Raw genomic sequence first — 22,717 nt, forward strand, 5'->3', positions numbered from 1 at the left:
ATTCAGCGCTAGTTTTCTGGGGGGAAGCCCCTATGGCTCCCCAGAGTTAACTACCCACAAGGAAAAGAATAGAGACTTACCCGGGAGGCGGTTGCTGCTCACTCCTCAACCCGAAGTCGAGACAACTGGCTGCATCCGCCAACCCAAAGCGACACAGGCCCGACCGGGCCCAGGAACATTTACAAGGTAACGAACAGCCAGGATCTTGTTTGACGGCCAAAATCCCACCGCCCGAATATCAGCCCAGGACATATTGCCTAAGACGGCGGTAAGAGCCTCAAACTTGCAGACGTCATTTGCACCGGGATAGACCGCAGGCTGGCTAGCCTTAATAACCCTGCAGACGACCTGGAAGACCCGCACCCTCGAACAGGGAAGAAGGGAAACTGGATCAACCCAAAGTGCATCCACAGACACAAAAGCCGTGGTGTGCAAATAACGGCGGAGAGCCGCAACCGGACACAAAACATGATGCACTCCCGGTCGAATCAACCCAGCATCAACAACCCAGGGACCCCTCCGGAACGCAGCAGTCTCATTCTTCACCAGAAAAGGAGAAGGCTGCAGACGAACAAACCGATCACCCCGACCGAAAGAGCAGAAACCTCTGTGCCTGAGGAGAGCATGAAGCTCACCCACCCGACCCCCAGAGGCCAATGCCAAAAGGAAAAGAGCCTTTGAAAAACAATCCGGAACCAAAGGGGCCACAAGAAAACGAAAAGAGAGAAAAGAGAGCACTCTGTCCAATGACCAGGACGGCTCAGGCGGCGCATGAGCAGGCCAGAGGTGAAACAGCGCCCGAGACAGCTTGCGAAACGGCGCAGACGTGACATCAATACCAAAAGCAAGCTGAAGTGGCTCCGCCAGCGCAGCACGATACGAGGCGACAGTGTTAGGCATAAGAAGACGGTCCTGGAACAACCAAGAGAGAGAAAGGACAACACCAACCTAACAGAAAGCGAAGTACAATGACGAAGACATAAGAAGAACCGAAAGGACCGCCAGGAAACTTCATACTGCAGCCGAGACGAAGCCCAAAGGTGGGACACTAATAAGGAAGCCACCTGATCACCACAGAGATGATGATAAGCTCGAGTAAAAAATACCATACGCTAGACTCGAGGAGAAGATCGAAATAGACTCGAGGAGAAGATCGAACCAGCCACATGATGTACCGGTCTGATCTGCTGGAAGAGGCGGAGCCGCTGTAAAACCTCCGGGTTCAGACACCGAGCAAGCAGTGCCTGAAACCAAGGCTGAGCCGGCCACCAAGGGGCCAACAGGACAACTCTTCCCCTGTAAGTCTCTTAAGCGAGTCAGGACCAGGAGCAACAGCTGAACCATGGTAAAGAGGTACAGGAACCCCCACCTCGACCAGTCCTGTCGAAAGGCATCGACCCCGACAGCCTCGCAGTCGGGAAAGGACGTCACATACAGGAAAAGGCGCCGCGACCACGCCAACGCGAAGAGGTCCACCACGGGGCATCCGGACATCTGGCAAAGCCAATGGAAGGAGTCGGCGTCAACCGTCCATTCCGTAGAGAGGAGAACGAAACGAGACAGGCCGTCGGCCAAGATGTTGGACACTCCCCGCACGTGAACTGCCAGAAGAGCCAAACCACGAGAACTCAGCAGACGAGTCACCAGAAGCGACCAGCGCCAAAGAGCCAAGGACCGCATCACTCTCCCCCCTGGTTCAGACAATGAACCACTGGGGAGCAGTTCGAATGGAGCCGGATCGTCGACCCGCGGACGACTCGAATCCTCCAAAGAACAAACCACACCACCACGAATTCCGGCACAGTACTGTGGACTTGATGGAAGCTAGGACGGACCCCACTGACCCTGGCCAGCCTGGCGAGCACTGGTCACAAAGCCCCAGCCGAGAGACGACACGTCCATGAACACATCGAGTGAGGGCCTGGGTAGGTGCCAAGGCACTGAACCCCGAAAAACCCGAAGAGGAAGCCGGTGAAGCAGCAACCGGCGCAAAGTCCCCGGGGTCCGAACCCAGCGACCACAAGAGAGGTGGAAGGGACGTCCCCGAAGGAACCAGAACAGCCGATAAAGCCAAACCCGTCCCGGCAGGTAGACCAGCATCGCGAAGTTCAGGCTTCTGCACAGACCCTCGAGCAACCGCCGGGTGACGGTTGCTTTACCCCAAAAACAGGCACAAGCGGGACCGCAGTCGCAGAAGAGACTCCGGAGGAAGAGACAAGGAAGCAGTCCGAGAGTCCGACACAAGGCCCAGCCAGGTAAGAACCTGGGAGGGAACCAGATGAGACTTCCTCCAGTTCACCAAGAACCCGAACCCAGCGAGCTGAGAAAAAAACAGATCCCTGGGTAGCAGACAAGTGGACTAGCTGGGAGCGCAAACCAGCCAGTCGTCAAGGTAGGCCAACACCCGAACACCTAACAGACGCAGACGGGTCACCACGACCCGCGTGGAAACATGAGGTGCCAGGTTCAACCCGAATGGAAGACAACGAAAACGGTAAGCATGAAGCCCCACAACAAAATCGAACCAGTCCCTGAACCCTGGATGAATCGGGACGTGCCAATAAGCGTCCTGGAGGTAAAGGGACACCATCCAAGCTCCCGGCTCCAACAGAAGCCAAACCTGGGACAGCGTGGTCATCTGAAAGGAGGGGCAATGAACCCAGGGGTGCAGATGGGACAAGTCCAGAATGAACCGCAGGTCCGCACAACGGGACTGGAAACAGACGGGAAACCCATCTGAGAGACGTCGTCGTTTCGACCATCCCGAAGCGAACCCACTCCAAGACGACCTGACAGAGCGCAGGGGAAGAAGCCTGCCCCGCCAGCCCCGAACCCCCCACAGGGGAAGGGGCCACCCAACTCCACTGGAGGTCGTGTAAAACGACCCGAAACGCCCACAAATTATGGGGCCAGGCGTGAGCGAACAGCGCAAGCCTCCCCCCATCACCCCGTTAATGGGGTGAACCGCGAAAGGGCTGGCACCCCTTACGAGACCCAGAACCTCTCACAGAGCGAACACTGTGCTGACCAGACGAAGGCGGGTTCGAAGGAGGAGCCGAACCTGAACCTGACACCAGTGGCCTACCATACACAAGCAGCCTGAATATACTGTGCAACGGCTGAAGCCTCAAACAAGAGAGGGCAAAAAGGGGAAAACTTCCTAAGAGCCAAGGCCCAAGCGGATTCCACAGAGGCGGCAAGCACCGTCTGCCAACACGCGAGTCGGGAGGTATAAAACAGAGCCACCGCATCCAGCAAGATCGGCGCGAATAGCTTCAGCAAGGCAGCCAACGAGCGAGCCGCCGAGGCCAAGGCGCCAGACCCTGGAACAGCCCCAAGCGCCCCCACATCCTCCGTGAGCCAGTCAGAAGACAGCTCCAGGAGGGAAAAGAAGCGCAAGGCCGCAACCAAAAGGCTCCGGGCGCGCAAGTCCTCCGCCACCTGCACCACCGAAAGGGAGGGGAACCTGCACATGGAGCTGAACAGCACCAACATTCCGGGGAAGGGCCGCAGCAAACAAGCACTTATTGAGGTGCTCAAGGTCGCCCCCAGGAAAACCTGAAGCACCGTTGAAGCCTCCCGCCACTCAAGCATGCATGAACGGCAGAAGAAGTGCCAAGCCTCCAAGGCAACGACAGGACAGTCCGCCAGCCAGGATGACTCCGGAACCTTGTAACGGAGCCAGAAAGGGAACGAAGTCCCAAACATGAAAGCTGAGGGATCCATTGCCGAGGCATAATCCGGGTCACGCAGGAGGTTCGCCGCAAGGGCCGCCCGCACCGCAGCAGGTTGGATGCGATAAGCCGAAAACCTCCGGAAAGACGGAACCGAGGCACCCGGGGGAACACGGAACTGAACCTGGGGAGGGGCAGACGCCAAATCCAACTCATACGCAGAGGGGGGAAAAGAAAACCCCACTCCTTGTAACAGTAAGCCCCACTCAGAGGGTAGAAAAATCCAGGCAGGGTCCAGCAGGGCCCAAGGCCCCCAGTCAGCCCCTCCCCAGCCCCAGGGTCCTCCTCCGCAGGACCCAGGGCCGAGTCCTTCCGCCAAGCACTGACCCCACTAGACACGGCCGGTGCAGCCATAGAAGCTTGATAGAATGAGCCCCACTGGTCAGACCCAGAGGCTTCGGCCGGGGGAGGAGACTCGAGTGCTTCCATTGTCACACCGGAAGGGGCATTCACTGAGGCTGCCCGAGTCTCAAGACCAACTAACCCCTGCCCTGACTCCGAAACCCTCAGACGTTTCGGGGCCAGAAGCAAGGAAGGGGGAACCAGAACGAACAACAGGAGGGGAAGGACCAGGAGGTGCGGACTGAACCAGGGTTGAAGCGACCCCCACTCCCAAGTCCGGGTCCCTGTAAGCAAAACGGGGCAGCCGCGGGGCATCCGGGTGAGCAACTACCCTAGCGCGTTGCAACAACCAAAACCTAGAATGCAACGCCTGTGCAGCCTGTACCCAAAGATCATCCATAAACTGGGTAAATTAACACTTTCGCGCTTAGGATTATCTATGAGTCGTCACCGTATTTTATGCGTCACCTCATAACAGACGACGCCTGTAGTCCATTGAAAAAATATTTGTATAAAATCCATTTATTATCCGATCAACTTGGGAATAGTATACAAATGTTTGCCATGAAATTTACGTTTTCTCTAATAGTCGAACAGCTTATAAAAGAAAACGGTGTGGCAGTGAATCATCGTGGTAAAACAATTGTATTATTGACACGACGAGTGTAATCGACGTAGTTTTTATATATGTTGCCGGTCGAACGCATCCTTATGTGACCTTTAATACTTATGTTCTTATAGAACATTCTATTGCGAGCACATTGGTACAAAAATGAAATACATACATCGACAAATAATGTCAGGACAGTGAATTGAATATACACTTTTCAAAGCGAGTTTCGCTGATATGCTGCTGCGGGTAACACTTCGGCCACTTCCCACATTGTTTTGGGTGGGCTACGACATTAAATCTATATTTATATGCATATGTCCGTGTAGAGAATTTTATTGCGATTCCAATGATACCACAATTAGCGATGTAGGACAACTGTAGGCTTCGCAACCATTAGGAGAGTGGAAACATTTTGTTGCTGTTTGGCGCTCTCGGCAAGTGATCTGCATAGTTTTTTATTTGGTGTTGATACTCCTTATGCTTGGGCGGCATTTTATAGGTATGCTCTTATAGACAATTTCATTGCGAACACAGTGATACCAAATTTAAATACGTGCGCCTTCAATTATTGTCAGGACAGTCAAAAGAGTGTACACTTTTTCGGTCTTACCGCGTAGGCGCGCGAAGTGCCGAAAGCATCTGGGGTATTGATTTTTTTTGAGCGCCGAGAGCGCGAAAGTGTTAAGACACCAGCAAGCAACAGTACTCAGAGGGCTCAGGATCGAAAGTGTCACCGACCCAACAGGCTGCGTGACGGAGGCAAAAACAGTGAGGGTCGCCATCAGACAAGAGGACCGAACAACCCTCAAACTCGCACGAAGGGGGGGGGGACCCCGGAGTCACATCCATCGGACCCACACGTCCCCTAGGGGATTCTCAGGGTCCTGAGCGTTTACTTGAAGAGGACTCGCGCTCAGGTAAACCCAGGCACAGTACTGCTAGCTGGCGCCCAAAACTACCAAACAAACTGTCTAAAGCTGAACCCCAGGGAAGTGTACACTCATAGGGACCAAGCAGGGGGCACCACCAAGTATCAGGGGGAAGCCAAACACCAGTGGCAAATAGGGCAGAAACTCCCAAGGCAAAAAGAAAAAGAAAAACAAAACCCCGCAAGAGGACAACTTACCCCAAAGAACAGAGCCGGCCGCTGTGATAGGTGACAACTAGCTGCACAGCACCCTGTGCCTCTTACTAGTGCGAAAACTGCCTCTTACCCTAAGGTTAACTAGGGGAGACAAAAACCCCCAACTACTCAAAGAGCAGCCGAGAAACCGAGCAGTAAAACGAACACACACATAGGCAGATCTCGAGGAACTTGTGGGAGGTAACCCCAAGCTCCAAGGGCAGTACTTACAAGGCACCTAGGGAAGGGAACCCTAGGCGCATGCAGCCCAAGTTCTGAGGAATAACTCCTGGCTCCCCCACCCCCTGGAGTACAGCAGCCACATGCAAGGCACAGCGTCGCAAAAAGACTGGAGCCAGAGCACACAACCGAACCGATAGCATTCAGCCTCAAGAACTGGGGTGTGGATTGCCGGCGCGGTAGGTCTGGGGCTGCCCCTTCCCAATCCCGAGGAGGGAGGTCTGCACAAACAGCGGCGCGATGACGGATGATGTCATACTAGTTTGCTCGTTTTTGTTTGGGGCGTTCTATCCACTTGTTCGGCTTTTGGTTGCAATTTTCAACAGAATAGGGGTTTGTTTTGGGACGCCTACCTTTCTGGGTGCCTAACCCGGTCGATGGCAGACATAGAATGCTTCCAATTACACTGGCATTTCTATAGGCCATTGCTCCCCTTGCCTCTCTAGAGGGGGCCAGGTTCTGGCTCGTGGTCCCCGGTAGGCCCATAAGAACTCCATACACATGACTGATGCCAGAGTCTGACATTAGCATATCAGCCTAGTAAGCTCCGGGGAGCCGTAGGGGCTCCCCCCAGAAAACCAAAGTTTGGAATAGGCAGGTTAGGTTAGGTTAGGCTAGGGCAGTGTCATACCACTGTGCCATGGGGACATCAATTCAATGGGAAAATGTTGAACATGAAAAGCAGTGCTCACCGATGTCAACCCGGGAACCACTGCAGAAACGCAATACATGGGCCGACCCAACTGCTACGTGGGTCAGACAACATTATGGTTCGGAACATATAAAAGGGTGCAGTCAGGAACTGGACGGGCAATGAAGAAATGTCCCGTGTCTCAGCTGACAAAGTCACCAGACCGTAAACGCTCACCTGTAGAGCAGAGGCACTATCGGGTCATGACACAGCATAGCTGTGTAATAGTCTGGAAGTATTGCTAGTAGAGCATGTCCAGAGATGCTTGTGCAGGACAGCAGGTGCAGTGGGGAGGTGGAGAGGCGGAGAGGGCTGCCACACCTAGCCACCCCTCATCCATAAGCAGAGAAATAACTAAAAGTGCTCCCCCCACATATAACCCAGAACGACCCCAATAGCCAGGGGGCAAAGACTGGAGAGATAAGATGAGCGAGAGCAGTGTATAACCCGGGAGAAAGTGCGCTGAACACTAATACGTGTCTACACCAAGCAAAACAAAACAAACACCCACGGCATGCGCAGGACATATGATGTCCGGGCTGCATTACTCGACCCCCGGGGAAGGTGCCAACAAGAAAAATGGAACCATAATTAGTAATGTCATAACAAGGGACAAAAAGAGGCGATTATTAAAATCGGAAACAGCATCGAAAGATGAGAAAAAGGACAGAAGAGTACCAACTAGTCCTAGAAAGGCCATTGGAGGTAAGCCCCACTGGAAAACGACAGACGTTCCAATAATGCAGAAACATCAAAGACCCACTCGAACCTTCGAGAACCAAGACCACCAAGCACAAAATCAAAGGCACAGATGCATACAATAGCATCCGTGACCAATGGACATTCAGGACCCGAGAAAACAGAAAATGATTGTGGCATGATGCAGAACACAGGTCCCAGAGAAGAAAGGGAAAGTGAAGAAAATGCCTTACAGAAGGACAGAGTCAACAGATCAGAACTCGGGGAGAGGCTGACGCCCAATGGCAACTTGTATGCAGAGGGGGGAATTGAAAACCCCACTCCTTGTAACAGTAGGCCCCACTCGGAAGGTTGAAAAACCAAGGCAGGGTTCAATGGGGCCCAAAGCCCCCAAGTCAGCACCACCCCAACCCCGGGAACCACCACGTCAGGCCCCAGGAACGAGTTGTCCTCCAAAGACCCGGCCTCACAAGAAAAAGCCAGGGCGGCCAAAATAGCAGGAAGAGAGCGGGCCCACTGGCCAGACCCCGGAGCTACGGCTGGTGGAACAGACTCGAACACCTCCGACGCATCCCCGGAAGGGGCAACCCCCGAAACTGCCCGAGTCTCAAACCTCGAAACCCTGCCCCGACCCTGAAGCCCTCATATGCCTAGGAGCCGGAAGCAGGGGAGCGGAACTGAATGAACCACAGCAGGGGGAAGAACAAGGGGACGTGGACGGAACCAAGGCCGACGCGACCAACACCTCCAAGTCCGGGTCCTGAGAAGCAAAACGGGGCAGCCTCGGGGCATCCGGGGAAGCAACCAAACTAGCGCATTGCAACAACCTACCCGGCAACGCGCGAGCCACTTGCACCCAAAGAATGTCATCAACAGAGAGGGTGATTGGAGTCACAAACAAGCAACAAAGCTTGCAGGACTCAGGATCAAATGTGTCACTGAGGCAGCATGACGGAGGCAAAAACAATGAGAGTCACCCTGAGACAAGGGGACAGAGCAACCCTTAAACTCACACAAAGCAAGAGGGGATGCAGGGGTTTCCTCCATTGGACCCGAGTGCCCTCGCGGGGTTTTCCAGGGCCCCTAGACTGGGTTTGCTAAGGGTTATCCCAGGCAGGGTACTGCTAATAGCTTAACTCACGGGACGTGTCCACTCACGAGGGCAAAGTATTGAGTGCCACCACACAACGACCCTAACATAATGGGGGAGGGTGAACACAAGGATGACCCCCACCAGGCAAAAACAAAAACAAAAGAAAAACCTCGCAAGAGGACAACGTACCCGAAGAGAACAGAGCCGGCCGCTGTTAAAGGTGAAAACTAGCTATGTAGTACCCCGCACCCCACCAGCGCAACAACTACCACTTACCCCAAGGTAAACAAGGGGTTTGCCCCCTTCCCCCTCCCGGGGAAGGGGGGAGCTGCACAGACATGCGGCGCGACTCGTGTGACGTCATGCTTGTTTGCTTGTTTTTCTCTTGGGAAGTTCTGTCCACTCGTTTTATGATTTTCGTTGTTAACTAGAATAGGGGTTTGTTTGGTGGCGCTTACCTTTCTGGGTGCTTGTCCCGGTCGATGGCAGATATAGAATGCTCCAAATCACATGTGCATTTCTATGGGCCATTGTTCCTCGTGCCTCTGTGAGGGGGCCAGGTTCTGGCTCGTGGTCCCCGGTAGGCCTAGAACTCCACCCAAATCAACTGATGCAAAAAAGTTAAGGTATCCAAATCAGCCATGGATAGTTCCGGGGAGCCGTAGGGGGGTCCCCCCAGAAAGAGCACCCTATCCAAAGACAAGGACAGCTCAGTCGAGGCATGAGCAGGCCGGAGATGGAAAACGCACGAGAAAGCTTACGGAACGGGGCCGAAGTGACATCCACCACAAACACAAGCTGAAGTGGCTCCACCAGCGCCGCACAATAAGAGGCAACAGTATTAGGCATAAGATGTCGGTCCTGAAATAGCCAAGAAAATAAAGACAAAACAACACGAACAGAAACAGAAGACAGCCTACGAAGAGAAAGGAAGTGTTGAAAAGAACGCCAAGACTTCATACTGTCACCGAGAAGAAGTCTGCAGGTGGGACACCATGAGCGAAGCCACCTGATCATTATACAAGTGGTGATACATACACGTCAAAAATACCAAACGCGAAGAGCGGAAGAGTAGATCGAACCAGCAAAGTACCGCACTGACCCGATCTGCTGAAAGAGGCAGAGCCGCGGAAACGCCCTGGGTTAGGACACCGAGCAAGCACCATGGGGCCAGAAGGAGAACCCTTCCCTGATAGGACTCCACCAGAGTCAGAACCTGAAGCAACAGCTGGACTGGGGGAAAGAGGTACAGGAACCCCCCACCTCAACTAATCCTGCCAAAAAGCGTCGACTGTGATGGCTTTGCAGCTGGGGAAGGGCGCCACATACATTGGGAGACACTGCGACAATTCTGACTTGAAGAGGTCCATCTCCTGGGACCAGAAGGTGGTCCACCTTCAGTTGGCAAAGTCAATTGAAGGACTTGATGTTGACTGTCCCGTCCGTGAACAGAGGAATGAACTGAGACAGGCCATCTGCCAGGACTTTGCAAACACCCCTGATGTGAACCGTACAATGAGCTAAACCCTGAGAACTCAGCAGAAGAGTCACTCGAAGCGACCATCCCCACAGAGACATGGACTGAAGAGACCCCTCCGCAGTTCAGGCAATGAAGCACACTGGGGCACAGTGTAAATGGAGCTGGATCATAGAACCTCGAGCTAGCTGAATTCGCCGCAGCGTAAGCCACACCACCACAAATTCCCGCACTGTGCTGCGAGCCCCACAGAAGGACAGAGCCCAGCGCCCCTGGCTGGCTTAGTGAGCACTAGTGAGCAACCAGCTGAGAGACGAGGCGTCCGTAAACACATTGAGCGAGGGTTCCGGAAGGCACCAAGGCACTGAACCAAAAAAAAAAAAAAAAGAGGAAGCCGGAGACGCAGCAACCGATGCAATAAGCGTAAGCAATAAGCTTGTCACCCCACCACAAAACCTAACCAGTTCCTGAACCCCAGGTGAATAGGGACATGCCAATGTGCATCCTGGAGGTCCAGAGACACCATCTAAGAACCTGGTTCCATCAGAAACCAGACCTGGGACAGGGTGGTCATGCGAAAGGAGGGGCAAGGAATCCAGCGGTTCAGATGGGACAAGTCCACAACCGAAGATCTGCATAGTCCCATTTCGGAACTGGAAACAAACGAGAAACCCACTTGAGGGACAAAGTCGGTTCGCTCATGCTCAAGCACACCCACTCCAAGATGACCCAATGGAGCATAGGGGAGGAAGCCTGCACTACTACACCCCGAACCTCCGAGAGAAGGAGGAGCCGCCCACTGCCATCACAGGCCGGAAGACACGACCCAAAATGCCCACGAATTATGGGACCAAGCATGGACACACAAGAGCCTGACTCCCCAACCCTCCCAGTGCTCTGTCAATGGGGGGATATGCAAAAGGGCTGCCACCCCTTCCAAGAAGCCGACTTATGTGCAGAGCGATTACCGCGCCGACCAGCCGAAGATGGCTCCAGAGAAGGCACCAGCATAGAAATTGGCACTAAGGGCCCACCTCGACCAGATGGCACGGGGAAGGCATGTGGATGATCCTAGCCATGGCATGACCCTTCTGAGAAGCATGAGAATGCCCACCCCGGATCACTAACAAATCAGAAAGAGGATGGCAACTGGTAGAAGCTGCCTGAAAAACTGAGAAACAATTGCGTCCGAAAACAACAACGGACAGAAAGGAGATGAAAACTTAGGAGCCAGGGCCCAAGCCAAGTCAAAAGAGAGAGCGAGGATATACGTAAACCCCGAATCCTGCAACAGCAAACCCCACCCGAGAGAACCAAGGCCCAGGCAGGATTGAACGGGGTCCAAGAGTCCAAAGCCGATTCCCCCCCCTTCCCCCCCAGCCCCGAAAACCTCCAATCCAGGCTCCGGGGCAGAGCCATCCCCCACACCCTCCATCCTTGAAGCAGTTGGACTCCATCCTTTCCCTTGGACTCCTCCAGAGTCCAAGGGAAAGGCAACAAAGAAGGGGGGGAGGGTCTGCTGGTAAGACCCAGAAGCCTCAGTGGGAGGATCAGGCTTAAAGGCCTCTGTCCTCACAATGAATGGCACAGCCCCCAGAGCCACCCGAGTCTCATCCCCAACTAAACCTCACCCCGACTCTGAAACTCAGATATTCAGGAGTCAGCAGCAGGAGAGGAGGAGGAGCAGGGTAAACCATGCCCACCAGTGAAGGACTTGAGGACACAGACTGAACCAAAATTGAATCGACCAACTCCCCCAAGTTCGGGTCCCTAAAACCAAAACGGGGCAGCCCCGGGGCATTCGAGTGGGCAACCAACCTAGCACATTGCAATAACAAGCACTCCCTACCCAGGGCCAAACAAAAGCACCAAGAACACCGCAGACCCCAAAGGCAAGGTCAATGCCAAGCGACAGCATTCCCTATGGGAGAGAACCTGAAAGCCACAGGGAAGATAACACTGAGACCCAAGGGAAGTGCTTACAGGGCACCTAGGGAAGATAACCCTAAGTGCATGCAGCCCGAAGTACCGCTTACTCCTGGCCACCGCCCAATACACAGCAGGTAGAACCGCCAAGGCAAAATCCTGACAGGAAATTGATGCCAGGAGACATCAGTCCCAGCCGACTTCAATTGATGAAGTGGAGGGTCAATGAGCAGTGCGGCGGTTTAATGGCATTTTGCTTGTTGCATTGATTTTCTTGGGGGGAGTTCTTGGGCTCTGTTTGTCCCTTCACCATGAGAAACTGGGTCAATGATTCAGAGCCTCCACAGTCCTCGTCAGGCACCATTAGCAAGAACATTCGAACTGGAGGCGGAGAGAAAACAAAACTCAAAATATAAAGAAAATATGATTCGAGCTACTTGAAATTAGAATTCATTTAAGAACCTGGTAGTGAGATGCATCATCCACAGGTGCTTTGTGTTGTGTGTGTGAGAGTTTATCCAATGATGCCATGAAACCTTCCAAACTGGAAAGACACATGCCATCAAAACACTTGGATTTAGCTAGGAAACCACTTGAATATTTTCAAAGAATGCATGAAAATACGCAAAAGCAAGTAATTGCTTTAACAAAAGTGATTGTTGGAGATAAGTCCTTATTAGTGATCCTCAGGATTTAAATTAGTGGTCCGTGGGATCACTAATCCACGGCATTTAAAATTATGAATTTAGTGGGCCGTGAGGTCCGAAAGGTTGGCAACCGCTGCCCCCAAGGGAGTGAACCTCGAACACTTCAGGAAAGAGAATCCTGATAGTGAAAGGGCAGTACCCAAGGATCACATAGGGAAGTAAACCCTGAGCACATGCTGTTCCAAACACACTAAACTCCCGGATCGTGCTGCACAAACGTGCACAGGAAAGGCGTAAGAAGGCAAAACACCACTTAACTGACAACAGGAAACCAGAGTAAGAGCGAACTCAGTGGGTGACTAGGCACAAATATATCAATATAAGAGTTGGTGGTGGAGCAGCCAGTTGACCCAGTCTGCCTCCCTCCTCTCCCCAAATGAGGGGAAGAGATGGGGCAAACTTGCTTGAGCTAGTTTCGAGAATTTTCGATTGTTTGTTTACATTGATGGGAAGAGTTCTTTTGGGTGTTTTGAGGCTGTGGTCTGGCTTTTTTTGCTAACTTTCTGGGAGCCTTCCCTTAGTGGTGGCAAACATGAATAAATGTACATAAAAAAAATTCACAGTGGCATTGCGCCCTATGCCTCTCTGAGCAGAGCTGGGTTCTAGCTCATGGTCGCCCTATACCCTGGGCATGTTGACTTGTATGCCTACCCTGTGCTTTCTGACTTGCCTAACCTGGGCATGCCTACCCTATAGTGAATAAGATGCCTGCCCCCACACCTGTCAGCTCCATTGCACATTTTGTGAGCCTTACCTCAACACTGAAGATGTCGCTCCTAATCCAGGCTCGTTCATGGACCATGTCCTTGATGGAGACTCCAAGATTTGCCATGAGCCGGGTCAACTCAGCAATACCTATAAATAAAAATACATTAATTTTTGCTTACTGCATTAGACAAAGATATATAAAATAATCTTGCTTTGAGAATGGAGAACATGAAGACCATTTTATGTAGACGTACGGCTGGACACTCACCGTGCCAATATCATACTTGGTGAGTACTGTGTTTACTTGGAAAGTATAATATCTTTCTTTCTTACTTCTGTTCTCACCCAGAACACCAATTTATCAGTGAGCCCCAGAGGATCGTGGAGCTATCAAACGGAATTAGTGTCAAACTCTCAAGTGGCATCAGTCGTGGAGTTCTATTGGCCTACCGGGGGCCACAAGCCAGAACCTGGCTCCCTCATAGTAGCACAGGGAGTGGTGGCCTACAAACACTTTACATTTAAAGTTAATTATAACTGGAACCACCAGGGAAGTGCCCAGAAAGTCAATGAAACTCAACAGACCGCTGCATGGTTAGGATGAGACCACAGCCTCAGAAGATTGCCAAAAGAACTTCCCCAACAATGAAAACAAAAACCACAAAAATTTCATGAAACTAGTACAGTACTCCCTCCCCCCCCCCCCCCCCTTTCGTTTGGGGGTAGGAGGGAGGCAGACCGAATCAGTTGGCCCGCTCCACCCTCGATTCTATGATGATGGAACACTCCGATGTCCTGGGGCGAGGGGCATATCTGGGAGCTTCTGGGGCTCACCCAGAAATTGGCGGGACATTCTCTCACTAACCAGATCGTTGATTTGGTGAGCGAAAATTATTTTGTGCTATATTATGTCGCATTCGTCTTTTAATAAATGTAATACATGTACACTGTTGGTTTGTTTAAATCTTGCCAATTCAAGATATTTGTAATTGCCTAAGTGTAGTTACAAGATGAGAGATACGCTCATGGTGTTCTCTCTGCCAGACACCCATTGTCATATAACGCTTCGAAATTACTGACGGTTTTGGGTTTGTGCCGGTCACCGAGTGTTCCCTCTCATGTTTGAGGTGTGTCTTTATAATAGGAATACAAAATAAATGTTTAATTTAAAATAACGTACTGTACATATACTGTACTATAATTAAGCAAGTGAGGAGGTTCCGTTTGATTTTTATTACTGCATAAATGTATGAAAAATTTTCCATCCCCAATGCCACACTGGAAACATTGAGGATCAGAAGATGGATGAACCATGCCTGTAGCAGAAGGTAGAGGTGCAATTGACTAAGGTATAGTATAGTTGTTGTTTACCTGTTAAAGATTCTGGGGATTAGGAGCCGGTCGGCCGAGCGGACAGCACGCTGGACTTGTGATCCTGTGGTCCTGGGTTCGATCCCAGGTGCCGGCGAGAAACAATGGGCAGAGTTTCTTTCACCCTATGCCCCTGTTACCTAGCAGTAAAATAGGTACCTGGGTGTTGTCAGCTGTCACGGGCTGCTTCCTGGTCGAGGACCGGGCCGCGGGGACACTAAAAAGCCCCGAAATTATCACAAGATAACCTCAAGAAGATTAATATCCCCGTGGCCCAGTGTCTGACCAGGCCTTCTGGTTGCTGGTCTGATCCACTATGCCGATTTGATACTGGTTTGATGCAGCTTCTCGCAGCCTGAGGTATGAGTCAGCCTGGTTGATCAGGTATCGTTTGAATGTGCTTGTCAAGTTCTCTTTTCAACACTGTGAAAGGTCGGCCAGTTATGTCCCATATGTGTGGGGAAAGTGTTGAAAAGTCTTGGGCCTTTGATGATGATTACTTTCTATCTTAGCATGCCTATTGCACCTCTGCTCTTCAGTGGGGCTAATTTGCACATCCTGCCATGCCTTCTGGTCTCATGTGACCTTATTTCTGTGTGCAGATTTGGAACCTGTCCTCCTAATATTTTCAAAGTGTAGAGTATTATGTATCTCTCCCACAAGTGCTCCAGGGAACACAGATTTTAAATTTAGATGATTTAGATACCGGCTTGATGGAGTTCTGGGAGTTCTACTCCCCAAGCCCGGCCTGAGGCCGGACTTGACTTGTGTCCACCAGATGGTTGCTTGGAGCAGCCTGCAGGCCCACATGATTTACTGTGTAGATTCTAGTGGTTAAGGATCTTTGCATGCTCTTCAGCTTTGAATGAGGTTACTAGTGTGCAACAATATTCCACTCTAGAGAGCACTAATGACTCAAAAACCCAGCGTTGAATGTAATGAAACGGCATTTTCTGGGTGAGACCCGGAGGTTCCCCGGAGCTTTACCAGGCTGATATGCTAATGTCAGACTTTGGCATCAGTCATGTGTATGGAGTTCGGTGGGCCTACCGGGGACCACAAGCCAGAACCTGGCCCCCTCGCAGAGGCACGAGGATCAATGGCCTACAGAAACCCCCGTGTGGGGTGGAAGTATTCTATGTCTGCCATCAACTGGGTTAGGCACCCAGAAAGGTAGGCATCCCAAAACAAACCCCTATTCTAATGAAAATTGCTACAAAAAGCCGAACAAGTGAATAGAATTCCCCAAACAGAAATGAGTAAATGAGTATGATGTCACAAGTTGCCGTGACGCCGTCTGCGCAGCTCTTCCCACCCAGGGAAGTGGAAGGGGAAGACCCAGACCCCTGCGCCGGCCATCCACACCCCAGTTCTGAGGTGATATCAAAAACGCGCAAAAACTGCCGACCAGAGGGAGGGAGGGAGGGTTGCCAGGGAGCCTCCAGGACTCGCCCAGAAAATGGCATTTCATTACATTCAATGCTGGTTTTCTGGGGGGAGCCCAGTCGGCTTACCATGTATTAATATATGAAAGTACTTAAGGAAATTCCTGTTTCAATTTTCCTCTGTGGTCTGACACTGTCACATTTTTAACCCTCAAACCGCGCATATCATATATAAATGATATCAGTGACAAAACCGAAACCGCGCACATCATTTATATATGATTTCGTGTCTAGCGCTATAATTTAAACGCCCCGCCTGGGATAGGGGCAGCTATAGTACAGCCACGACCGATAGTTACCAGATGCCACCTAGAAAAAAAATCCAGGCCAATATTCTTGGGTGTTACAGCGTCAGTATTGAGCAAGCCACCAAGGCTGTCGCACGCAGCACGAGCTCACAGCACCGCTGTTCAGCTTGTGACCACAGCATCGCCTACAAATACCTTAATATAAATGATACTGCTATTATTTAGCAGTGATAGTATTACTGAAGCCCCCTGACTGTGATAAAACTGACCAGGATTCTGATAATAGCAGGATTGTGGTGATATTTAGCGCTGTGCTCCATGGAGGGAGGAGCACATATATCAAACTGATGCCTGCGACGTAGAGAACGCTCGGGTAAAGTGGACATGACTCTTACAGCAGGCGTGGGAGAAATATAAGGGGGGGAACACCGTCACAGTATATAGTGTAACAACAGCAAAACTATTTGTTTATTGTTTTATGAACATAATAATTGAATCACTAATATGCACACCATAACTTTGAGTACAGCGATGGTTCACACATTTTATAATATAAATATACCACAATTCACTGTATGGAATAATATTACTGCAAAAAAACTAAGAAAAAATAAATCAGAGACATTGAAATAATTAGGTAATAATATATTTGTGGCAACTGCCGTCTGACAGCTCGGCCGGAGTAGACCTCGTCTGGCGAAGGCTCTGCCAACGCCCTTTTTTTGCCACACTTCCCTACCCTATTGCGGCTAAAATATGCCACCTACGATTTTTTTTTATTTTTTCCGTGATCAGGGAACAAAAATGAACACTTCTATAAGACGAAAGAATTTTTTGGATTTTTTTTTTGTTGTGCCTGTGGATGTGAATTCCATTCGGGCCCCTAGCGGTTTGAGGGTTAATCACGTGTTTATTTTCGTGATTTACACACATATCAAATCAAATCAAATCCAATATTTATTCAGGTTAAGTACATACATACAAGGTGAGATACAAAACATTGATGGATTTATAGATAGAGCTAGTACATACAACTCCTAAAGCCACTATTACGCAAAGCGTTTCGGCCAGATTAACCCGCAGGTCAAGCAACCTGAAGCGGATACAGGATAACAAGCCATACGGACTAGAAAAACAGCCCCAGCACCAGCAGCGAGGGATATGAGCATAGAAGGAAGATGAGGAATGAGAAAGACAGGCAGCAAAGGGAACAAAAGGGACAGAACCTACAACACAGAGGCCATGTCTATGTCAGGCGATTGACAGCCGAGAGGCGGGACCAAAGAGCCAGAGCTCAACCTCCGCAAGCACAGCTAGGTAAGGACAACTAGTTGAGTCCAGAGAATCCAATGTATTGGTCTCATATGGGCCAATAGGTACTCTGCAGTCATCTTTGTTCTTATGTTCTGATATCCATATCCAAAAACCACAAACTAGCGCCTGGTTGAAAAAGATGCCAGACCGCATAAACTCACCTGCAGAACGTAGGCACGAACGTGTCACAACACAACGTAGGCAAGAAAATGCCGGGAGCACCGCCCGAGGATGAAGGCCAAAGCCGCACATGCAGGAGAAGGAGGCACCCCACACCCATATACAGGGAAAACCCAGCGACCTTCCCATAGTGGCAATCCAAAACACCCCCAGCATCTACTGGTCATGGACTGGAGAGGCGAGAGGACCCGCGAGAAAAAGGACGCCGAACACCAGCACTTGTGTACACCGTCCAGAACAAAACAAACTCCCATGGTGCATGCGCAGGACGCATGAGGTCCGAGCCGCACAACTCTGCCTAGCGGGGTGGGCGCCAACAAGGAGTGTAGCAAAATATTAGCAGTGCCTAGACAGAGCACAGAGAGAAGATATAATGACAAAAGAATGAGACAGTATCGAAAACTAAGAAGAAGCACGGAAGAGGACCAACAAGTCCAAAAAAGGACTGGAGGTAAGCCTCACTAGAAGATGACAGACGTTCCAACAATGTGGGAAGAATCGAAGACCTCCCCGAACCCCGAGATCTCACAGAAGCAAACAAAATCACGAAAGCTCATAAAGGCAAAGTTACACCCGAGACCAAAAGTCGTGCAGAGCCCCGATAACAGGGGAACATGACCCCGACATGGCAGAGAAGTTCCATCCCAGAGAAAAAGGGGGTAGAAACGGAGAAAAGTACCCACTGAGACGACGGAACCGAACGGACCCGAAGGAACACGGATCCGAACCCGGGGAGGGACCAACGCCCAACAACTCGTAGACTCATACAACCCAGCTGGAGGAACAGGCTCGAATGCCTCTGTTGCTACCCTGGAAGGGGAAATCCCCGAGACCGCCCGAGTCTCAAGACCATCAAATCCCTGCCCCGACCCTGAACCCACAGATGGAAAAGATCCAGATGTTGGGAGGGGGGGGGGCCAGATGAAATCAAAACAGGGGAAAGACAAGGGGGCGAGGAGGGAACAAAACTGAAGCAACCAACACCCCAAGCCCCGTCACAACAACCAAAACGGGGCAGCCTCGGGGCTTCTGGAGATCAAACAACCTAATGTGTTGCTACCACCTGAACCCAACATGCAATGCCCGTGCTGCCTGCACCCGCATAGTTATCATAAGACCGAGTAATCGAGTCACAAACAAGCAACAAAACTCGCAGGACTCAAGGTGCCACTGACCCCACAGGCAGCAGACGGAGGCAAAAACAATGAGTCACCCTGAGAAAAGGGGGCAGAGCAACCCTCGAACTCGCACAAAGGGAGGGGGGACTCGGGTCATATCCATTGAACCCACGCGCCCCCATGGGGATTCCCAGGGTCCTGAGATGGAACTCACGCTCAGGAAAGCCCAAGCAGGCTACTGCTAACCGGCACCTAAAACTACCAAGCAACTTTCTATAGCTGAACTTCAGAGATGTGTACACTCACAGGGACCTAACAGAGGGGGGCACCACCAGAAGAAAACCGTATTAGGTCAGATACCAAGGGGCAAGCAAGGCAGACTCCCCCACAAGGCACAAACAAAAAGAAAAACAAAACCCTGCAAGAGGACAACGTACCCAAAGGAACAGAGCCGGCCGCTATGAATGGTGAAAACAAGCTGTGCAGCACCCTTCGCCCCGTACCAGTACAACCTGCCTCTTACCCTAAGGTAAACAAGGGAGACAAAACATCCAAGCACCCAAAGGGTGGCCAAAAAACCAAGCAGTTAAACAGCCCAGCAGAGGTAGGACCTAATAAACTTGTGGAAGGTAACCCCAAGCCCCAAGGGCAGTACTTACAGGGCACCTTGGGAAGGTAACCCTAAGCGCATGCAGCCCGAGTACTGTAAAAATTACTCCTGGCTCTCTCACCCCTGGAAAACAGCCACCACACTCTAAGCACAGTGCTGAAAAACACTGGAGCCAGAGCACACGACCTTTGCCTCTAGCATCAGCCTTAGAACTGAAGGGTGGATAGCCTGCGCGAGGGTCTGGAGCTCCCCCTTCCCCCCTCCTGGGGAGGGGGAGCTGCGCAGACAGAGGTGCGGCAACGTGTGACATCATGCTCGTTTGCGTGTTTCTTTTTGGGAAGTTCTATCTACTTGTTTGGATTTTAGTAGCAATTTTCACCAGAATAGGGGTTTGTTTTGGGACGCTTGCCTTTCTGGGTGCCTGACCTGGTCGATGGCAGACATTGAATGTTTCCAACCATACGGGGGTTTCTATAGGCCATTGCTCCCCATGCCTCTCTGAGGGAGGTCAGGTTCTGGCTTGTGGTCCCGGTAAGCCCACAGAAATCCATACACATGACTGATGTCAAAGTCTGACATTAGCATATCAACCTGGATAGCTCCGTGGAGCTGACGGGGTTCCCCCCCCCCCCCCCCCAGAAAAGCAAGAATGAAGGGGGGCCATTGGTCAGACCTAGAAGCCCCAGCTGGAAGACTGGGCTCCGCCTCTTCCTAGGCTCAGATGACCCTTGGTGGTGCGGATTACGTTCTGCCTCGGGGATCTCGAGTCTGTTGGTGGTCAGGTGGCTTCGTTGTTGGTGTCCCACCTGTGTGCTTCTTGGCAGCAGTATGGGGTGTTCTGGCGGTCCTTCCTTTTCCTTCTGTCCCTTCTTCGGTGGCTGCGTTTGTTGGTGTCCGCTTGGCTTTCTGCTGGGGGTTGGGGGGCCGTTGACTTGCAGCATACTGTCGCCTCGTTTTATGCGGCGCTGGCGGAGCCGCTTCGCTTTGCTTTCGGACTTTCATCTGCACCGTTCAAACAAGCACGCTGTCTCGTGCTTGTTTCACCTCCGGCCTGTTCTTGCGCCGCTTGAGCCGTCCTAGTCTTTGGACAGTGCTCTTTTCTTTCTTCTCGTTTTCTTGTGGACCCTTCGGTTCCGGTTTGTTTTTCTGCTCCTTCGGTTGAGGTGATCGGTTTGGTCATCTGCTGCCTTCTTCTTTTCTGGCGAAGGATTAGACTGTTGCTTCCGGAGGGGTCCCTGGGTTATTTGATGCTTGGTTGGTTGGGCCGGGAGTGCATTTGTTTTTGTCCGGCTCTCTGCTGTGGTTGGCACGCCACGGCTTCTGGGTCCATGGACTCGATTTGGGTTGCTCCAGTTCCCTTCTTCCCTGTTAGAGGGTGCGGGTTTCCCAGGTCGTCCGCGGGGTTCTTCAGGCTCTCCAGCCTGCGGTCTATCTCCGTGCCCATGACGTCTGCAAGTTCGCGGCTCTTGCCGCCGTCTTTGGTACTGTGTCCTGGGAGGACGTTCGGGCACAGGGAATTTGGCGGTTGAACAGGATTCTTGGCTGTTTGTTACCTTGTACATGTTCCTGGGCCCAGTCGGGCCTGTGTCGCTTTGGGTCGGCAGTTGCGACCTGTTGTCTCGACTTCGAGTAGAGTAGTGTGCGGCGACCGCCTCCCAGGTCAGTCCCATTTTTTTTTTCTCCTCTGTGGGTAGTTAGCTCCGGGGAGCCGTAGGGGCTCCCCCCAGAAAACCAGCGTTGAATGTAAAGAAACGCCATTTTCTGGGTGAGTCCCGGAGGCTCCCCGGCATCCCTCTCTTCCTCCGGTCGGCGTTTTTTTTTGCGTGTTTTTGACATCCAGCCTCAGAACTGGGGTGTGGATTGCCAGCGCGGTAGGTCTGGGGCTCCCCCTTTCCCCTCCCGGGAGGGGGGCTGCACAGACAGCGGCGCGACGACGAATGACGTCATACTAGTTTACTCATTTTTGTTTGGGGAGTTCTATCCACTCGTTTGGCTTTTGGTTGCAATTTTCACCAGAATAGGAGTTTGTTTTGGGATGCCTAACCCAGTCGATGGCAGACATAGAATGCTTCCAACCACATGGGGGTTTCTATAGGCCATTGCTTCCCTTGCCTCTCTGAGGGGGGCCAGGTTCTGGCTCGTGGTCCCTGGTAGGCCCATAAGAACTCTGTACACATGACTGATGCCAAAGTCTGACATTAGCATATCAGCCTGGTAAGCTCGGGGAGCTGTAGGGGCTCCCCCCAGAAAAAAAACATTAAAAATATAGCCTAATTAAAAAATAAATGGCACAAGTCTCAGAGGACCTTATGGCACTCTCGGCGCTCTGTGCAGTGCGGAAGTTTGTGAGGTAGGTCTGCTTTGTGAGAGTTATTCCAGCCTTGACTGGAGATAGGAGTCAGAGGAAGAATTTAAACCAAGCAAGCATCAGTAATTATGACTGAGGAGAATGAAAGCAGAGGGCAAGCATCTTAAGGAAATGTGGTAAGATAAGATGTCAACAGTATATTACGAGACGTGATGTGGACGGAGGTCGTAAAGCATTACTCAAGTTGTGAGAGTCGTCAGGGAAGGACGTACCTCGTTGCCTCCTGTGAAGAAGGAAAGTTATAGCTTGTTGTGAAGAGTTTGAGCAAAGGCTACATGTTCAACGTGTGAGGAATCTGTCTGAGGATGACGTGTGACGTATCTCTGTTATCGTGGTAACAATATAGTGGTGACCTGAAGCTTATTGGGTTGTCATACCTGTGTGGACCCTACTATGAGGAAATCCTTTAAGTGAATAAATTGAGCAGGTGTGCCTGTGTGGCACCTGTTAGGCGACTTCTCACTCTTAAGTCAGGACTGGAAGGAGCATTTAGTGGCAGTCGAAGAGGAATTGTGGGCGACCTGATCGAGCACCATATTTTGGGCACCAAGCACAGGCGTCATTGCATCCAGCCTTTTGCGGTAAATGCTCATAATACTGTAATACTTAGCTTGTTATTGTTTGATCGTGTGCCCAGTGATCGTATAGAACGTTTGTGAATGTTATATCTCACATAAAACTGATTATTATATCTCACACCATGGGTCCCA

General features: G+C 51.4%; 1 protein-coding gene across 3 annotated transcripts in view; it reads right to left on the reverse strand.

Annotated features, from left to right (window-relative positions):
- Positions 1-22,717, reverse strand: part of LOC123756101 (uncharacterized) — a 238,833-nt gene that overhangs the window by 5,388 nt on the left and 210,728 nt on the right. For all 3 annotated transcript variants that reach the window (XM_069336550.1, XM_069336549.1, XM_069336548.1), the window contains exon 12: positions 13,400-13,500. In XM_069336550.1, coding sequence (XP_069192651.1) covers positions 13,400-13,500 — 101 coding nt within the window. The remainder of the gene's footprint in view (positions 1-13,399; positions 13,501-22,717) is intronic.

This window comes from Procambarus clarkii, chromosome 36, assembly GCF_040958095.1.
Source record: "Procambarus clarkii isolate CNS0578487 chromosome 36, FALCON_Pclarkii_2.0, whole genome shotgun sequence".
NCBI classification, from domain to species: domain Eukaryota; kingdom Metazoa; phylum Arthropoda; class Malacostraca; order Decapoda; family Cambaridae; genus Procambarus; species Procambarus clarkii.